Source organism: Onychostoma macrolepis, chromosome 21 (genome assembly GCF_012432095.1).
Source record: "Onychostoma macrolepis isolate SWU-2019 chromosome 21, ASM1243209v1, whole genome shotgun sequence".
NCBI lineage: Eukaryota > Metazoa > Chordata > Actinopteri > Cypriniformes > Cyprinidae > Onychostoma > Onychostoma macrolepis.
Window position 1 is genome coordinate 11,804,372 of NC_081175.1, and position 18,775 is coordinate 11,823,146.

The 18,775-nt window shown below is 33.6% G+C and overlaps 3 protein-coding genes across 11 annotated transcripts; all 3 read right to left on the reverse strand.

The window, feature by feature from the left end:
- Nucleotides 1-2,207: 2,207 nt before the first annotated feature.
- timd4 (T cell immunoglobulin and mucin domain containing 4) lies at nt 2,208-5,836 on the reverse strand. Its single transcript, XM_058758626.1, is given in 8 exon segments — nt 2,208-2,601; nt 2,698-2,731; nt 2,848-2,959; nt 3,796-3,887; nt 4,546-4,611; nt 4,697-4,741; nt 4,744-5,034; nt 5,676-5,836. Coding segments are annotated over 8 exon segments (780 nt in total). The 5' UTR covers nt 5,734-5,836; the 3' UTR covers nt 2,208-2,519.
- Nucleotides 5,837-6,847: 1,011 nt separating this feature from the next.
- On the reverse strand, nt 6,848-10,897 carry havcr1 (hepatitis A virus cellular receptor 1). 8 transcript variants are annotated; one of them, XM_058758356.1, is made up of 9 exons: nt 10,722-10,896; nt 10,109-10,450; nt 9,656-9,748; nt 9,300-9,386; nt 8,975-9,070; nt 8,823-8,872; nt 8,652-8,727; nt 8,515-8,551; nt 6,848-7,774 (listed from the first exon to the last, which is right to left on the reverse strand). In XM_058758356.1, the coding sequence occupies exons 1-9, from the start codon at nt 10,774-10,776 to the stop codon at nt 7,645-7,647; spliced, it is 966 nt and encodes a 321-aa protein (XP_058614339.1). In that variant the 5' UTR covers nt 10,777-10,896; the 3' UTR covers nt 6,848-7,644. The 8 variants fall into 8 exon arrangements, with proteins under 8 accessions (XP_058614339.1, XP_058614338.1, XP_058614344.1 ...); XM_058758355.1 differs by having other exon boundaries at nt 8,975-9,073; nt 10,722-10,895; XM_058758361.1 differs by lacking the exon at nt 9,656-9,748 and having other exon boundaries at nt 10,722-10,897.
- Nucleotides 10,898-11,042: 145 nt separating this feature from the next.
- havcr2 (hepatitis A virus cellular receptor 2) lies at nt 11,043-14,940 on the reverse strand. Of its 2 annotated transcripts, XM_058758823.1 has the most exons (7): nt 14,891-14,940; nt 13,666-14,004; nt 13,516-13,584; nt 12,581-12,649; nt 12,428-12,477; nt 12,171-12,255; nt 11,043-11,569 (listed from the first exon to the last, which is right to left on the reverse strand). In XM_058758823.1, the coding sequence occupies exons 1-7, from the start codon at nt 14,934-14,936 to the stop codon at nt 11,526-11,528; spliced, it is 702 nt and encodes a 233-aa protein (XP_058614806.1). In that variant the 5' UTR covers nt 14,937-14,940; the 3' UTR covers nt 11,043-11,525. The 2 variants fall into 2 exon arrangements, with proteins under 2 accessions (XP_058614806.1, XP_058614807.1); XM_058758824.1 differs by lacking the exon at nt 12,581-12,649.
- Nucleotides 14,941-18,775: the final 3,835 nt, after the last annotated feature.

Here is an 18,775-nt window from a genome sequence, read left to right on the forward strand (position 1 = left end):
CAACTGAATACACACTGTAAACACCGCTGATAACAATACTCCTTACTCGCTACAAAGTGAGCAGGAGAGTCTCGCGCTTTATATAGTCCCGCGCAACGTTCTAAAACTCCTCTATGATATCATAAACGCTCATCAGCTGAGAGCAGAAGATTCTCACAAGCACTAAAACAATGTAAAAATTAAAACAAAACAAAACCAATGGACAATTTTTTTAATTAATTTAATATCCCTAAATACTGGGGGATTCTGGCAATTCATTTTACACCATAATAAAGCAATATTAGACAATTACTGCACTGAACCAAGCAAGTTTCTACTTTAGCAGTTTTAATTTAGAACACTCTAAGAATAGATTAATCACTGATCTTCAGGGCTGTTTGAAGATATCCGCAGTGATCCACTGAACATTGATGCAGGTGGGAGCTTAATTTTATGTTTTTTGTTTGTTTTAAGTAGCCTATCTGAATTACCATTATTGTTTGGTTGAAATATTGTGTGTCACTGTGCTGGATAGTTTTCATCATTATAGCTTATTTTGCTTATTGTCTCTGCAGCTTAAATTTTGTCCAAACTTATCCTGTGTGTGTCTTACAAATGTTATGATATAGTGAAACCACTTCCACGTGAAAAACCCCCAAAACAGTAAGATTAGAGATGTCAAACATGCGCTACTGTATACTGTAGATTGTTTCATTATTTTTACATCTAAAAAATTAAATAAATGTTAACAATCTCAACAATAGGTACAAAATAGGTGCCTATAGTATATAAGGTACTAATGTGTAATATAATTTTAGCTTTTGCATATAGGGTACCGCTCAGTGACAGCTTTGTACCTTTTTGTCTGAGAGTGAAGAAAAAAGGTTATATTATTGATTGTGTGTTTTTGTATAACTTGTCTTTCCTGTCTTAATGAATCCTGTTGAATCACTGCAAAGCTATACTGCACCATTACCAAATAAATTACCTATGAAACTAAATAAACAAATGTTCTATTAACATCACTGGAAGAAGCAAAAGGCAGGAGTTTGATTTGATGACAGACTTGGTCACAAATTACTCACTTGACAAAACAGCAGATCTCAGGATGACACTGACACAGATACAAAACACATCAACGTTTTACAAAATGACAAAAATAAAGACAATATTTAAAATATAGTCATTTGATTAAAACCTAATAAGCACACAGACACAAGTTCCTGGTGGAAATATTAAGTGTCTGAAGAAAATTCTATAAAGTAATAAATCATATTTTCAGCTGTGTGCAGCTGCAGGGGCGGCACAGGTCAGAAACACATGTCAAGGACGTTACTGGATCCAGAGCAGCTGCCATGAGTCTTATTAACATTACCACAGAGCTATCTGTCCCTATTGGATATTGTCTGTGGCTAAGTGATATATTTCAGAGACAGGCCTATGTGTTTAAATTCAGTGTTCATTTCAGAAGTTTTATGTGTTTTTTGATAAATCCATTTCACATTTGTTTCCTATATTTTATGACATCCCCTAGATGGCACCAGCTGCTCTCTCCATTTCCTCTGGATCTTGATGTTTACACTTGACACTTCCAGCAACTATAGTTCTTCACATGGTACCATCTGTGTTTTCTTGCTATCATCTGGTGACCACTCTAACTCAACTCAGGAACCCTGATTGCTAAAATTGAAGATCAGATACTTAAAGTGTTCTGTTGACCAATACATTAATGGATCAAACAGCCAGTCTGATGGACATGGTGGTGAGAAGTGCTCAGATTTGTGACCCTGGACCACAAACCCAGTCTTAAGTGTACATTTTTCATCTGAAAGCTGAACAAATACGCTTTCCATTGATGTATGGTTTGTTAGGATCGGACAATCTGGAATCTGAGGGTGCAAAAAAAAATCTAAATATTGAGAAAATCGCCTTTAAAGTTGTCAAAATGAAGTTCTTAGCAATGCATATTACTAATTAAAAATGAAGTTTTGATATATTTACGGTACGAAGTGTACAAAATATCTTCATGGAACATGATCTTTACTTTATCCTAATGATTTTTGGCATAAAAGAAAAATCGATAATTTTAACCCATACAATGTATTTTTGGCTATTGCTACAAATATACCCCAGCGACTTAAGATTGGTTTCGTGGTCCAGGGTCACATTTGTGCATTATTTGTGTGTTTGGCTGGACAAATGAACAAAATCATTAGCAAATATTCCGGATTTATTATTTTTAAATAAAATGTTTAATGTAAAGAAGAAAGAAAAAAAAAAAAAAAAAAGACAAAATGTGTAGGACATATATTTACAATTATACAGAAGTTTTCACACTTAAAGGGATACTTCACACAAAAATGAAAAGTCTGTCTTTGTCTACATATAAAATAAACCTTTTTGGAATATGTTAGCCCTAGTTCCATCCGTTTTTGGGTGAACTATCCCCTTCTCAAATCAGAAATTAGCAAAATGAAAGACTTGCAAGATGTGTACATGTCTGTGTATGTATTAAGAAAAAAAACAGGTGGTTTTTGTGTCTATTCCAGGGTGTAGATGTTCTCCTCCACTGGTCTTCTTGTGCGTATTTCATAAATAATGTGTCGGGGCTCCTTTGAGAAACTGAGGGTTCAAAACACAGCAGTCATTGTGATTATACTGGTTATACAAAGGGCACTGTGGTATTCTCAAAGTGAATCACGTGTCAATCACACTTACCACCCACTGTCAAAGGCCTTCCCATAAAAGCCACCTGAATAAGAATATACACTAATTTCAGTAAAGATACATGTATGATCGTAACTTACTTATAATAGCATTTTCATTAAACAAACGTCCAGTAGATTCATAACTGGGTGCTATACGTACGCTTGAAGGTCAAAAGGGCCAGTGCTCCCAAGAGTAGCAGTAGCAGACTGAGAGACAGAGACAGAACTGGGATGTTTATCTGTAGTGAGATCCTAGAGATCGGCTCCTCCATCTTTAAATCACAAATTTACAAGAGTTTCATCATTTTAAGTGGCATTTTCAGCTTTCAGTTCAGTTTAAAAACAATGTTATATAAACAGATGTCATAAAAAGTCTCAGTTCCTCAGCAAAATGATTTAAACGTTACTTCCACCCTGCTATTTATACATATGCCCTTTAATTTGACTGCATTTATTTGATAAAAAAAACAGTAAATTGTGAAATATTATTACTATTTAAAATAGCCAATTTCTAAGTGTAATTCTAAAATCTGAATTTACAGCAGTCATTACCCCAGTCTTCAGTGACACATGATCCTTCAGAAATCATTGATAATAACAATTTATTATTATTATTGGTGTTAAAAATCAATGTTTTGCTGCTTAACATTTTTCTCAGGGTTGTTCAAAAGTTCAAAAGAACAGCATTTATTTGAAAGAAATTGTCTGTACCATTGTCTTTACTGCAAATTTTGGTCAATTTAATGCATCCTGAATAAAAGTACTACATTCTTTAAAAAAAAAATCTTACTGATCCCAAACTTTTAAAATAGTTTGTATATAAGTAATAGATAGGTGAGATGTAACCAACTTTATACAGCATGCTGGCAGTTATATGTTGCAAGATACAATAATGACTCATAATATTGCTCACAATATTCTTAATTATGTATAATAATACATAATCAATATTTTTTAACATGGAGAGCAGTGATTTTTAAACAGCAGTATTTATTATTGAATTGGTTATTGTAATTGATAATTACATTGACTAAAATGATAATTGTGTATAGAGGAAGTTCCATTGGAATCATTTTCTATATACTGTGCACAAGCACCAGTTACTCACCATAGCCCCAGAATGCACATGGGTGACGTTCTGCCAGGAAATGTCAGAGAATGATGAGTCTGCTCCTCTGGACTGATCTGACAGTGAAGACACTAGGAAATTCAGAGTGAAACTCAAGAAATCGCTTTTGCTTCTCATGCTGGTCGATGTGTGAGAACCATTATCTCTACCCACAAGGGTCTCTGACATTTGAGTTATTGCTCTGTGTGGTCTCTCGTGACACGGTAACACTTTGTACAAGTGCAACTGAAATGCAACTGGTGATTCATCATATATTGTGGTTTGACTGAATGGTAAAACCAAGGGTCTAGGAAAAAAAACTTGCATGACACTGATGCAAATCACATATAACGGAATGAACTGTTAAAGCAGTCAGCAGAAGGCATGACACTGTAGGCAAAACCATAATTTTTCAATTCTGAGATATGGGATATTTTGCTCACATAATTTCTGTTCTTTCAGACTGCACTCAATACACACTGAAGTGTTTATTTTATTATACTTTATCTATTTGTGTCTTTGGAATTCAATTGCAATGCATTTTTAAATGTGCTGTTCTTAAATTTAGCTTTTCTCCTGCTCTAAATCAAGAAGTCTTCACTTACACACACCAAACTCTATATTCTGGACCATCTGTATTGAACCTAGATTCATCAATGTTTAGATTTCTGTTCTGGAAATGCATATGCATACGCATATTTCAACAACTTTTGAAATAACTTCTAAAACAATTGCTTTAATGCACCTCACCTGTCTGTGTCTCCAGTGGTTCTGTAATAATCGGGGTCGTGGTTGTTGGAGGCACAGTTGTTGGAGCTTAAAAAATGAAAATACATGAAGATTTATTCAAATACGGAGCTCTTCAAATCTTATCCAGCTTTAAAGCATCTGCATTACTTGCCTTTCATGACCCTCAATGTGTAGGACACCTTCTTATCATTGAAAACCCTTCTATGTCCACTCTACAGCAGTACGGCCCGCTGTCTGTCTTCTGTATTTTTTGGATCCCCAGGTCCATTTGTCCTGACAGGACGTCTCCGATGAGCTTGTACCTGTCGGAGACTTTGGAGATGACGCCATACTCATCTGTTTGTACGATAATGTCGTTACACCAGAACGTTCCACAATCCCGTCCCCAGCAGACGTGGCTCAAGCCATGGTGCTTCACTGAGTAATGACACGACAGAATCACTGTGCTGCCCTCTGTCACGAGAAACGCCAACACGGAGGACCCATGAGCTGCATGGAAAAATGTTAACAACATTTCAGAGGTTCCTTTGGACATGAATGTGGATACATTGTATAAGTTCATGTAATGAATATATAAAAAAAGCAGTTGGGTGAATTCAGGTTAATTAGGACAATTTTTCCAAGTCATCTCAGTGGAAAAAAAATTCCCAATTTACCTGATTTCACCTAAGGTTTCTTTAGATATGAATGTGAATACATTGCATTAGTTTATATGTGAATTTTAACCATCTTGGCAAATCTTTCTGTTTTGTTTATAATTTTTCTTTTATTTTCTAATGTTTTTTTTTTACTTATTATTTTATAAGCATGAAAAAGAAAAAAAAAAAAAAAGAATGATTTTTTAATAAATATAGCCTATCCTAAATTAAGTTTATTTTCAGATTACACTTAAAATAAGAACTCTGTTATACACTGGGGTTATAAAAATAAATGTAATTTATGTATATGTATATATATATATATATATATATTATACAATTTCTGAAAACAATCACATCTTATACTGTTTTATACGTTTGTTTACAGTATATTTGTACTGGAAAACAAGCTATGAAAATTATTATTTTTGCAGTGTATTTTGTATTTCTGTTATGAGGTAAATATTATAAGGTTTATAGTGCATTTCTTGCCTGTAATGGTGAGGAGGAGGATCCAGCGTAGTACTGATAACCAGGGAGGAGCAGCCATTCCGCGCAGCCAGTGTGGAGTTCAGGCGACACTGCCTCGTGCTGGGAGGCACCAGGGTTATGCAGAGGAGTGCATGTGAAAGAGCGGCTGTGTTCTCCAGCTCTGCGCCTGTGACATCTCCAAGAAGGACAGGGCCACTGACCCATCTGCAGTCCTCGTCTGGAGGTGGAGTTGTGCGGCGAAGAACAGGGCCATTGTGTGATGGAGTTTTATCTGGATATCTTAGCTATGTGGCTGTAAACAGGCTCCATGAATGATTCAGTGGGCCTGCACACAGCACACGCCATGTCCATGGTGGCACGTGTGTTTGCTATTGTTGATAAACAAAGTGCCACAAATGTTCATGCAGTCACAGCTGGATCTTAGGATAAACCAGCTAATTCTTCATCAGACTCAAGGAATGGACTAAATATTGAACAAACATTGACAGAGTGAGACAGCTAAAGACTGTTCAGGTGTTTTGAGCCTGAATTGTGACAATGATTGTGTGGCAATGCAGACACAGCTAATTATTCATGAGGTTAAGTGATCTAGGAAGCTTAAATAGTATTAAATTGTTTCCCAAATGAGTTACAATACCTCTATTGAATCAATGTAAATTCCCTGAATACAGCAAGAAAGAATCGTATCTGATTTAGACCAGAGTTGTGAACTTTGACCAGAACTGAATAAGGTGAGATAGAAATAACATGAAGTTGAAGCCGACAAAAAATATACACGACTTCAGTTTGAAAAGATTCATGATTCACGAATCAGTCTGACGAATCCTTTAGCAAATGCTGAAATGTATATTGGCCGATTTAAAACAAGCAAACTACTCATACTATATATTCTATATGAAAAAAAAGGAATTAATAATTTTTTATTATGGCATGACACATTAAAATTGATCACAAGTGAAAGTAAAGACATCTGTAATGTTACAAGAGATTTCAAATTATTTTGTAATTTCAAAGTATTGTGAAAAAATCTAATGTGAAATAAAAAACAAAACAAAAATCCACTAAAATTCTAAGCAGCATAACTCTTTACAGCGCTGATAACAATAATTGTTTCTTGAGCAGCAAATCAGCAGAATGATTACTGAAGGATCATGTGACACTGTAGACTGGAGTAATGGCTGCTGAAAATAAATGACATTTTATTATTATTTTAAATCGGAATAATATTTAACAATATTACTGCATTTTTGATCAAATAAATGCAGTCTTGTGAGCATAAGAGATTTCTTTCAAAAAACGTTACAAAATCTGACTAACCCCAAATTTTTAAACAGTATGTATGCTCAGATCTGTTAAAATGTATTGAGTTTACTGATTTGCACAAATCGTTTCCTCTGTTATGTATTCACATTGCAGAACATACTTCTGAAAAATTGCATGGTAGTTAATCAAATGTTTTTGGTCTGTGATGGTGGAAGGAAGTTTTCTGGGTGTGAACTATGAGTGTAATAAGAGGTTGTGAACCAGCGTAAAGATGGTCGGCAAATATGAATCACAAATATGATTTTTATTTTTTTACCAAGAACATTTTTATCTGTCATTATCAATGGAAAATGTGATATCAACACTGTTCAACCTATTGAATTGTACCATTTAGCTTCTATTGTATTCGGTTTTATCACTTCTCTGAACCCATGTCAGCACTTCCGCAGCCCTGAATTGGTGTAAACTGTGAAACGCAGTGAAAGGTTAAGATAAAGTAAAGCATTCAAACTTAGATTAGTTAACTTAGTTTTAATAATAATATAGTGTTGCAGTATGTTAGCCGCTAGACATCAGAGTAAGGTTAGTCCAGAGCAATAATTTCTCTGATCAGCAATAGCTGTCACATTGTTATAAACACAGTGTAAATACAACAGAAGACAAGAAGTCCACACTGATCAACTTAAAGGTAAATAGTACATGTGAATTAATTCCACTGTTCATATTCATTTTCAGGTTGTATTTGATAGATGTTTTCCACAGCCATCTCTCTGTTGTACAGGCCCACGCTGCTGCCAGAGTTACTGTAGATGACAGAGTTCTCCGAGTTCTGGGTTCTGAGGGACAAAAATTATGAGAAATATTTAGTTTAATGTCCAGCAATGCCCATAACATATAAGGTCACATAAGGTGACCTAATGGAAGAATCATACTGTACTTGCTTTGATTCTGTTATGCATTTCACCCATCACTTAATTTAGTTTTTAATGATAATATGCACAACATTATTGCCTAAATAATTTCAAGATTATAAGACAACTACTGTTTAAAAGATTTTTTTATATATTTTGAAAGTCCTTATTTGATAACAAATACAGTAAAAGCAGCAATATTGTGAAATATTATTAGAATTTAAAATAACTGTAATATCATTTAAATTGTAATTTATTCCAGTCATGCCAAAGCTGCATTTTTAGAAGGTCTTAAGTGTCACATCCTTTAGAAAAATATGCTGATTTACTGCTCATGAAACATTCCCAGGATTCTTGATAAACAGAAAGTTAAAAAGAACAGCATTTATTTGAAACAGAACTTTTTTGTTACAACGTTAAGGTCTTTACTATCACTTTTGATCAATTTAACGCATCCTTGCTGAATAATAATAATAATAACAACAATAAAATCTTACTGACCCCTAACATTTGGACAGTAGTATGTCTAAAGTGACGAGTGGTTGTATTTTAGCAGTATCATGCAAGCAGTAAATTCCCATTTGTTTTTAATCAAAATAACTTTAGAGGTAATGTTTTGAATCATTCTAAATTCAGTATAATTAGCACTTCCAGGATTGACTTACATGTCTACCGTAGCTCTGGTTTTCTTCTTTTGCTTCACTGAAAATAGAAACACAGTTTCATTTTCTAATGAACAAACTCAACGAATATTGCTGTGAAATTTAAAAATGTGAATTGACCGAATGCACTTTGGACTCACATATCAGAATGACAACAATGACTATCAACACCAGCAGTGACAGGATGACAGGCACAATCACCGCAGATGTATTTACCTTAAAACACAAATCAGTATAAAGATATCAAATGATCATTCTTTCAAATATGTTTCAAAAACATCTGAGGCTTTCTATTGTGGTGAAATACTCACACTATCTTTTTTTTCCATGGAGGATGATTCATGATGATCAAATGAGGTTTCTTTTTTATAATGAAAACACAACGGTCAATCAGCATATTCACAAATACACACAATTGCTACACACAGTTATACATATCATAAAATGATTTGCTCTCTTATACCATATGTTGTGTCGGAGGGCCGCAGTCCAAAAGTGCTGCTCTCTGGAGGATTTGTTGAAAACGCGAATGAAGAACTCTCTTGTGTTGTGTTCGTTTCTACTACAAAAAAAGCATAATGTCACATAATGTTCTTTAAACTTCCAATTTAAATGTCTTTTAAAAAGCAGAGATCTTTAATGACTAAATATTTGTACAACATGCAAGTGCATACTTCTGACTCGTCAAAATCGATCATTATTAATAATGAGAACTGAATCAGTTATTCAGAAATGAAACCTTTTCTTCAGTCATTATAGATCCACTGCCAGGGTTAAAATCATAATACCTCCTGAAGTTTCAGTGGTCTTTGATTCAGAGGATATAAGCCCAGAAATAGTGGTTACCAAAGGCTCTGGTGTGGTTGGACCAGGTGCTTTGAAACAGGACGTACAATGTTCCTTTTTAAAAATTCATACTCTCACACGAGCAACAAAACTGCTGACAGGACTGACTTTACACAGCACTGATCTAATCTGTGATGACGGAATGATGGCAGATAACGTCTTTATTGATCTATTCATTATCATCCCCAAAAATACCTTCTTTTTAGTTTTTAGTGTGGTATGTTTTCATCATTCAGCCATGACAGATTCACAAAGACAGTATAAAATCACATATATTCACATATAAACACACAAGTACCCTCTGTCATGGCAGTGCTGAAAACTCCCGTAGTTTCATGCTCAGATGTGGTGCTCGACAGGGATGTAGTTTCCCATGTTGTTGGAATAAGTGCTTTAAAGAAAGTGTATTTCAATATAAAACCGTAGGCTACTACTTTTTTTTCTTAAATCTTGGCTTTTAAGGTTTTCTACATCTACACTGTAAGAGAATTTATTTTATTTGATCAAAAATACAATAAAAACATTCCCCCTATTTTAATGAAATTCAGTTTTAAATGTAATTTATTCCAGCTGGTTGTTTTAGCAGCAGTCATCACATAAATTTGTCAAGTTTGATTAATTTAATTTATCCTTGCTAAAAAATACAATAGGAGTAGTCCACTAGCAGAATGATTGTTTTAAACAATTAAATCACTGGGATTGAGTCATTTCAAGTGTTTTGGCATTGGAAAGCTATGCTTTCAACACTTACCTTCATTAACAATCAAGTGGACGTAATACAACTCATCATTAAACAGTCCAGGCACATGTATGCGGCATCCATATTTTCCAGAGTCTGTTTTTTCAATGTTTAGGATGGTCAGAGACACGTCTCCATGTGGTATTTCTCCCGCCAGCTGGTATCTGGATGATATTTTCCTCACCACTTTATCTCCATCACTTCCAATAATTTCATTACCACAACCCATATTGGGAATGTCTCCTATCATCCAGCATATATGACATTTTCCATGATATTTGCTGTCATATTTGCATGGCAAAATGACACTCTCACCCTCGAAACTCTGTACAATGACGTCGCTGCATTTTGAAACTGAGAGAGAGAGAGATTGTTTTTTTTTACTAACCATGAATTTTATATTTAGATTTGATCTATATCAAACATTTATGAAGTTAACATACAAAATTCTAGATAATGTGCCTTGTTCGCATTAAAATGATTTTAGTTGTTACTTCATAATTAAATTCTAGGTAAATAAATAAAATATATTTTAAAATATTAATTTTAATTATATATTAAACTTTTTCCTCACTGTCACAAATTACTGAATGTAACCACATTTCAATATAAATCTGAAACTCACTTGTGAGGTAACAGAGAACCCAGGATGCAAAGAACCAGCTGTGAAGATCAGTCATGATGAAAAGGTTTCTCCCTCTCTGCAAGTAATGCTCAAGACAACCTCATTTCTCTTCCTACATGATAACCCTTTATGCGGAAGTTAACATGCACATGACACCTTCTCAGTTTTTCTTAAATGTGCAGTCAGACTTCTTTTTTAGAGTTTCACTTCCATATGTGACCTACTACTCTGTGGTCAACTTCAAATAACGAAAGAGAGACTTGTAAAAACATATTAACATTAAAACACACGCCACTAAACATGACACGCGAGTTTTTTTGGCTTTTGTTTATTAAGATTTAAGTTTTTGTACATTATTAAAACTTTTAGGTTGACATTTTTTTTATGCAACTGCATTGAACACAAGAGGCCGCTATTGTGTGATAAATCAAATTGCGTTTCCAAACAAACTGAAAACTTTAATCCCACATGGAGTTTGGACATTTAGTAATTGATTTCTGAGAAAGAGATGCATGACATTAGATTAGAGTTTGGAAGCTTTTTACAAAAAGACGTTACATATGAAGATACAAGTAACAAACATTTCATAGGCTAGCCTATTACAGTGAAAAAATAAAAAACAACAACACAGTGTAAATAAGTTATCTAAGATTTAGAATAATCTGATCAATTGCTTTATAAATATTAGGTACTGAGACCAACAACAAAAAAATCCATGTTACCATGCATGTGGTTTTTTACACAGTCATAGTGACCTCAGAACCATATCCTGTGTGGTTGATGGGCCGGGAAGGCTGTTAGATTTTATATTCTCATGCAGCTGGTGTGTCCTCTGGAGCGCCGCAGTCCTGAGGGCAAAGCGTTCAGATAGACGTGTTAATGCACAGTAAGCAAAACGGGCCGTGAGTCACCTCTTTCACTTCCACTCAGCCATGGAGGCACATTCTGAGAGCCAAATTTAACGCTGTATGCAACACGAGGGTCTGCAGAAGTTTCCACACAGCCATATGGAATGAGCAAGTGTTTGTTCATGCATTAAATAAAATGTTCAATACACTTTTCAAACTATATATAGTTGGGTACAGAGGTTTATTTGGGTGAACATGACAACCTAATAAGGTCACATATTTCATCCCCTATATTGCATAACAATACATTGATGTTTAACTTGACAATGAGAATGACCGTTACAACATATTATTCAACAATACAAAAAGTAATTTTCAAAATTATGCTTCATTAAAAATAACGTCAAAAAAAAAAAAAAGAAAAATTCTTTTTCATTATCATTATCATTTATTATATACTCTCTTTTGAGTTTAGAATGAAATGTGATCTGTACATGTTCTTGAGAGATTTAATGAGCTTTTTATGTTTTTTTTTTTTTTTACAAGTATTTAATACTTCTCCAGAGCTTTAGCTCATTAAATTTAATTACTTGCTACTTACTGAACAGAAGTGCGATGATTAAACCTGGGATGAAGACAATGGCCCCCACTCTTACTGTATTTATGACAAATTTTTCCATTGTATCCTAGAGTGAGACACAAAATACACCTTCTTCAGGTCCAAAACATATCAAATCAATTTGTATGTAAATCATTTACATACATACATAAATTACCTACAACATATTCAAGACAAAATACAAACTGTCAGCAAATGCAGAACTGTAGGTAAGAACATGCAAAGTGCCTTTGCAATACCTCGGTATGGACCACTGCAACGGCTTCCTCAATGTAGATGTCAGTAGCTTCTGAAATATATCATTACGTTTATATTTACTCTTTTCATGTATTGTTTTATATTGCTGAATCACTTTCAGTGTTGATTAAATGTGGTCATGATTATATTCATACCTGCAGTTGTCTTTTCTGATATGATATAAAGCTCAGTAATGAATGTGGTTGGGTCTGATACATAGTAGACTGTATTAAAACAAAAAAGGGTTAGTTAGGGTTATTTGAACTTATATGATCCTAGCGCTTTTTGACCACTAGTGAAATGTTTTCCGACCATTGTGTTCCAATGTTAGTATTGGTAATTCATGTTATAAATTATGGTTAATAATATGGTCAATAAATGCATTGGTTAATGAATTATTAATTAATCAGTGAAATGAATGAATGGAAATGCAGGCAAAATAGTGTGTTGGTTATTGATTTTTATGTTTTTGAAAACAAAGCTGCATTTATTCAATCACAAATACAGTAGAAACATTATAAAATTTAAAATAACTGTTTTCAATTTTAAAGTTTTAAATTGTAATTTATTCAGCAGTCATTACTCCAGTGTCACATGATTCTTAAGAAATTATTTTAATATGCTGATCTGGTGCTCAAGAAACATTATTATCAATGTTGAAAACAGCTGCTTAAAATTTTTGTGGGTTATTTGAAGAACAGAATGTTCAAAAGAAGAGCATTCAATTAAAACAGAACATTATAAATGTCTTTAATGTCACTTTTGATCAATTTAAAGGGACAGTTCGCAAATAACGAACTGTCATCATCATGTCGTTCCAAAGCTGTATGCATTTCTTTCTTCTGTTGTACACAAAAGAAAGAATGTGCGTAACCAAACAGTTGATAGTAGCCATTGACATTCAGTATTTTTTTTTGCTTTTCCATAATATGGAAGTCAATGGCTACCAGCAACTGTTTGGTTACACACATTCTTCAAAATCATTTCTTTAATTTTCAACAGAAGAAAGAAACTCATACAGGTTTGGGTGAGTAAATGACAGAATTTGACCCCTTGAGAAGCACTTCTGCAAAAGTAAGGATTTTCATACCTTGCTTTTCCTGATTTGCTGTTGCAGGAATCAGTTGTGTCTCTGAGATGACTCTCATTGGATCCAGTCCTTTTATGGAAGAACAGGAGTATTGTACATCATCACAGTGTCAGCACAACAACACTGATATCAAACCGAGCGGTTACTTACCATTGCTAATAAACAGATAGATATTGTAACTAATGTCATTGAAAAGTCCAGGGATCTCGATACGGCACACGTACATCCCAGCATCCCTCTTTTGAGCAGCCTTTATGGTAAGTGAAACATCCCCTCGGTCCAGTCCACTGGCAAAGCTGAATCTGCGTGACTCTCTGTAGGTCACTTGCAAGCCATCGGAGGAGATAACAGTGTTCTCACAGTTGAACCATGACTGATGTCTCCCCCAGCAAACGTTCAATAGGCCATTAGTGATAATGTCGTATTTGCATGGAAGAGTAACTGTATCCCCAACCTGTCCAACCACCAGTTTTGATGATTCGCTGCAGGCTACAGCACATAAACAGAGAGAAGTTTCAACATTTGTTAGTTTTATCAGTCATAAGGCACCAAATTATTAGATTTCTCATTCGTTTTCACATTTTTCCTGATTCTTTCATATACAGAATGCTTTCACAATGGACCATTTAACTAATCAAATAATATTAAGTGAATGATGACAGAGAAAGAAAAGGTGTATTTTTTTCCATTGGCTTTAGAGGAGCAATACAGCACAAGAAACACAACAATACCAGTATTCATTATAGCATTTAAAAAAATAATAATAATCTGGTCACACTTTATATTAGGCGGCCTTAACTACTATGTACTTACATCAAAAAATAAGTACAGTGTACTTATTGTGTTCATATTGTATTACAAAACACTTGCTGCTATTGAGGTGGGATAGGGGTAAGGTTAGGGACAGGTTTAGTGGTATGGGTAGGTTTAAGGGTGGGTTAAGGTGTAAGGGATGGGTCAACAGTGTAATCATAAATTTAATTACAGATGTAATTACATAATGTATTTTTAAATATATAAGTACGATGTAAAAACATGTATGTACACAAAAATGCATTGTATCAAATGATTAATTCAAATGTAAGTACAAAGCAGATAAGGCCACCTAATATAAAGCGGGATCTTATTTTCCAGTCAAAAATTTGAACATCCTTAAAATGAGATACATTTAAAGGACTTTGTAAAGTACCTTCATAGACAATAAATCTCTACATTTTGCTAGAGTTATGCATAAAATAAGAAAAGAATTGGAAGAAGACAAGTAAAGCACAACAAAAAAATACTTAACACTATTTTTTCAACTGCACAGGTTTGAAATATAGTACACAATATTTTATAATATTGCACTGCTGAATGAAAACGTATTTGTACTTACTTGTTACATGTATATTTGATGAGATAACAAAGAGAAAAACAATCATTTTCTTGGCTGTTGTACACTTACTAAGTCACTAATTCATGTGTAAATGTCTCATATGCTAAAAATATGACTTCTCTTTTTCGTGAAGGCTGTTCGCCAATAGGAATAACTTAAACATGCTATTGGTTCCACAGCCAGACAGAGAATTTGTATCCCTGTACTTATTTTTTATTTCATGTATTTTATACAAATTTGGTGTCTGGCTGTTTTCTTATTCTTTTATTCTACAGACATTTATGCTGTTCTATTTATCAGGTAATCCTGAAAAATCACATGTTATCATGTCACACGTATCACAGTTGTCAAAAAAAACCTATGAATATGATTAATAAAATCAGTTACTTTAAATGGTAAAAATATTTCACAATATTTTTCTTGAGTAACTGATCAAATAAAGAAGCATAAAAAAGTTAAATCTTACTGACCTTAATCTTTGAATAGTATGAGAGAAAAACTGGGGAATGATAATAATAAATTCTAGGTTTAATAATATAATATAATATAATATAATATAATATAATATAATATAATATAATATAATATAATATAATATAATATAATATAATATAATATAATATAATATAATATAATATAATATAATATAATATAATATAAAAATCTTTACCACTAAAATATGTAATTTAAGTATTATTCAAAATTTGTTGACAGCTTTTCCCATGTGTCATACAGTAGTTTGTGTACATGCATGAAAATCATGTATAACATGATTAATAAAAGATGGTTTGAAGATTAGTGGTTATAGCTGCCAATAGGCTACTCGTGTAATACGCAAAATTGTTAGATTTCCATGAAAGCAGCATTGTTCTGTAAAAAATGGTCCCAGAATTTCCCTGTGGCAGTCAATATCTAATTCAACAAAATTAAAAAGAAATGCCACACATGGCCACAAAAGCATCCTCCTCAACTTCCTTCCTTGTAGGGGATTTTTTTATTTATTTTTTCCCCATTTACCATTGCTGACACTACAGATCCCGAGAGGGCGTTTCAAGTCTAGACAGTCATATTTCCTTGAAACTGGAGGCTCGGTTTGAACAAGGTGACGTACTGTTCTGGTAAAGATAACCTCTATTGCAATCAATCAGGTTTTCTTCTTTCAGTATCAGTGTGACTCCATGCCACATCCATATACAGTCCAGATACATCTCCATAAGAAACAATTCTGTTACAAATACAATAGCAAATGGGGAGCAGCTGTCCTATTCTCTTGAAATATTTCGACGCTTATCTTTTCGTATTTCTCCCTGGTACTGTATATACTAAGCCAAATGCAGTGACCTAAAGAATAACATATTGTGAATCGGATTCAAACATGTAACTGCAAAGTAACATGTTTTTACAGAAACTGGATATCCGAGTTTATTAGCTGTTTAGTCTAATTACATTTGCTAGGCTTTATTTCAAGTGTTGCTGATAAAATTTGAAGGATATTTGATTTATGTGTGTGATTATTGGTTATGTCACAATAAATGAAGTTGAATTGCTTTGGATTTATACAGCATGAATCTGGTGAAGTTGGTGAAGTTTGTCATTTTTGTGGCTTTAGCATCATTAAACAGAACTGCAAACACTACAATAATGAAAATGTGAGTCATTAGTATATTAAGTATTACACACTTTACCATTATTGTTTTTGGTTGGTTCTTAAAAGGGGCTTTAGAGATTTTCCTAATTTGCTAATCTCGCTTTTTACATATTAAAAATATAAAGCGTTGTCTATACACGTGACAACCAATGAGATTTTGTCACTTGCCAGCACTTACATAAAAAATAGACATTCTCCTGTTTTTGCATGAATAACGATTTGAATTTCAGTCAGTCTTTCACACAAAGCGTTTTGTGAACCCCGTGCAGAATCTGTGAAAATGTGAGTAATTTTAACAAAATAAGAGAGATCATACAAAATTCATGTTATTTTTTATTTAGTACTGTCCTGAGTAAGATATTTTACATGAAAGAGGTAACACTCTGCGGACAATTGAGGGACTCAAACACAACTATTAAAAAAGGTTCAAACACTCACTGATGCTCCAGAAGGAAACACGATGCATTAAGAGCCGGGGGGTGAAAACTTTTGAACAGGATGAAGATGTCCAAATTGTTCTTATTTTGTAGAAATAGATATATATTTTTTTCCATTTAGTACTGCCCTTAGGAAGCAACAGAAGATACTTGCATGTTTCCCGGGAAGACAAATTAAGTACAATTTACCTTCATCTTCAAATTCAAAAAGTTTTCACCCCCCGGCTCTTAATGCATCGTGTTTCCTTCTGGAGCATCAGTGAATGTTTGAACCTTTTTTAATAGTTGTGTTTGAGTCTCTCAACTGTCCTCAGTGAGAAAAGATGGATCTCAAAATCATACAGTCAATGCTGGAAAGGGTTCAAATATGCAGAAGATGCTGGAAAACTGAAGAATCTGCAGGACATGGAGGATTTTTCTGAAGAACAGTGCTCAGTTTAACTGTTCAGAACAAACAGGTTCATGGATCATCCAGGTAACCACACACAGTATTAAGAACCAAGGGTTCCCAAACTTTTAAATGGGGTTATTTTAATAATTTCAGCTATTTTTTATTTTTTTGTCTTGTGGACTATATGCAAACATCTTTTATGTAAAATATCTTACTCAGGACAGTACTAAATAAAAAATAACATGCATTTTGTATTTTTGTTAAAATTACTCACATTTTCACAGATTCTGCAAGGGGTTCACAAACTTTCAGGCAGCACTGTATATATAATTATTTATATTTACACACACTGCATGGCCAAAAAGAAGGAAAAAAAGGGGGATCTAAATAAGCAAAATACTTTAGATTTTACGACTGAATCAAGTTTTTGGCATGTTTCACTGATTCAATACTAAAATTTTAAGTATTTTTTTTTTAACTACATACTAACACAAAAGTTAATTGACTTTTATTTTATTTATTTATTTTTAATTTTATTATATATTTTATTTATTTCCTAAATTTTATTCAATTTTTATTCAATTATTTTTTTCTTATTCATCGGCTGAATGAAAAAAACAAAACAGTTTTGTATCTGTAAAGTATCAGCTAAATAATCAAGTACAATTTTTCATTATTTAATATTGTTAAGACAAATTATGACTTTTGCTCTTTTGAAGTAGAAATGAGTCTGGGGTAACAATTACTTACATCATGATGTGCTAGACTCCCTTTCTTCGTCTTCTTGTCTGTTTTTTGTCCTGTTTTATCACAAGGTTGCTAGTATTCAAAGATTTCCATACTGCTGGCTCTCTGACAGAAAAAAAGTTCCTCTTTAACTCTACAAATCAAATCCAATTTTCAAAAAAAGACAAATACTGAAACTCCCCTTTGAACAGAGACATCATCTATGCTCATTCACAAAATCTAATTACTTGCTGTCCTGCTTATGGTTTAGTTGGCAGTCGCATTCAGTTGGCTGTCTCAGAGTTTAAAGAGTGTCTCTTTTGGAGCATTATCGTAATGGCACTACTTACTCTTTTTATTTCACTTTGGAGACAGTTCACCTAAATGATACTGCCAGTTTGGCCATTCACCTGGCTTGAGGGTCAAAACTATCTAAAATCCTAGATAATAGGAAATCAAAAAGGCACTTAAACAGCTGTTTAACTGTAGAACAACTGGAAGGGCAAACACATAGCGGTCCAAGCATAATCATTTTTCATGCTCCTAGGAATTATTTTGCATAACCCCCAGTCATTTAAGAGCTCTCTTTTAATTTTCTGTAATTGCCAGCAGATCTGAAGAGTGCTCCACAAAACAATGAAGGGACTATATTTAAAATTTTAATCATTAATCTTGTTTTAATG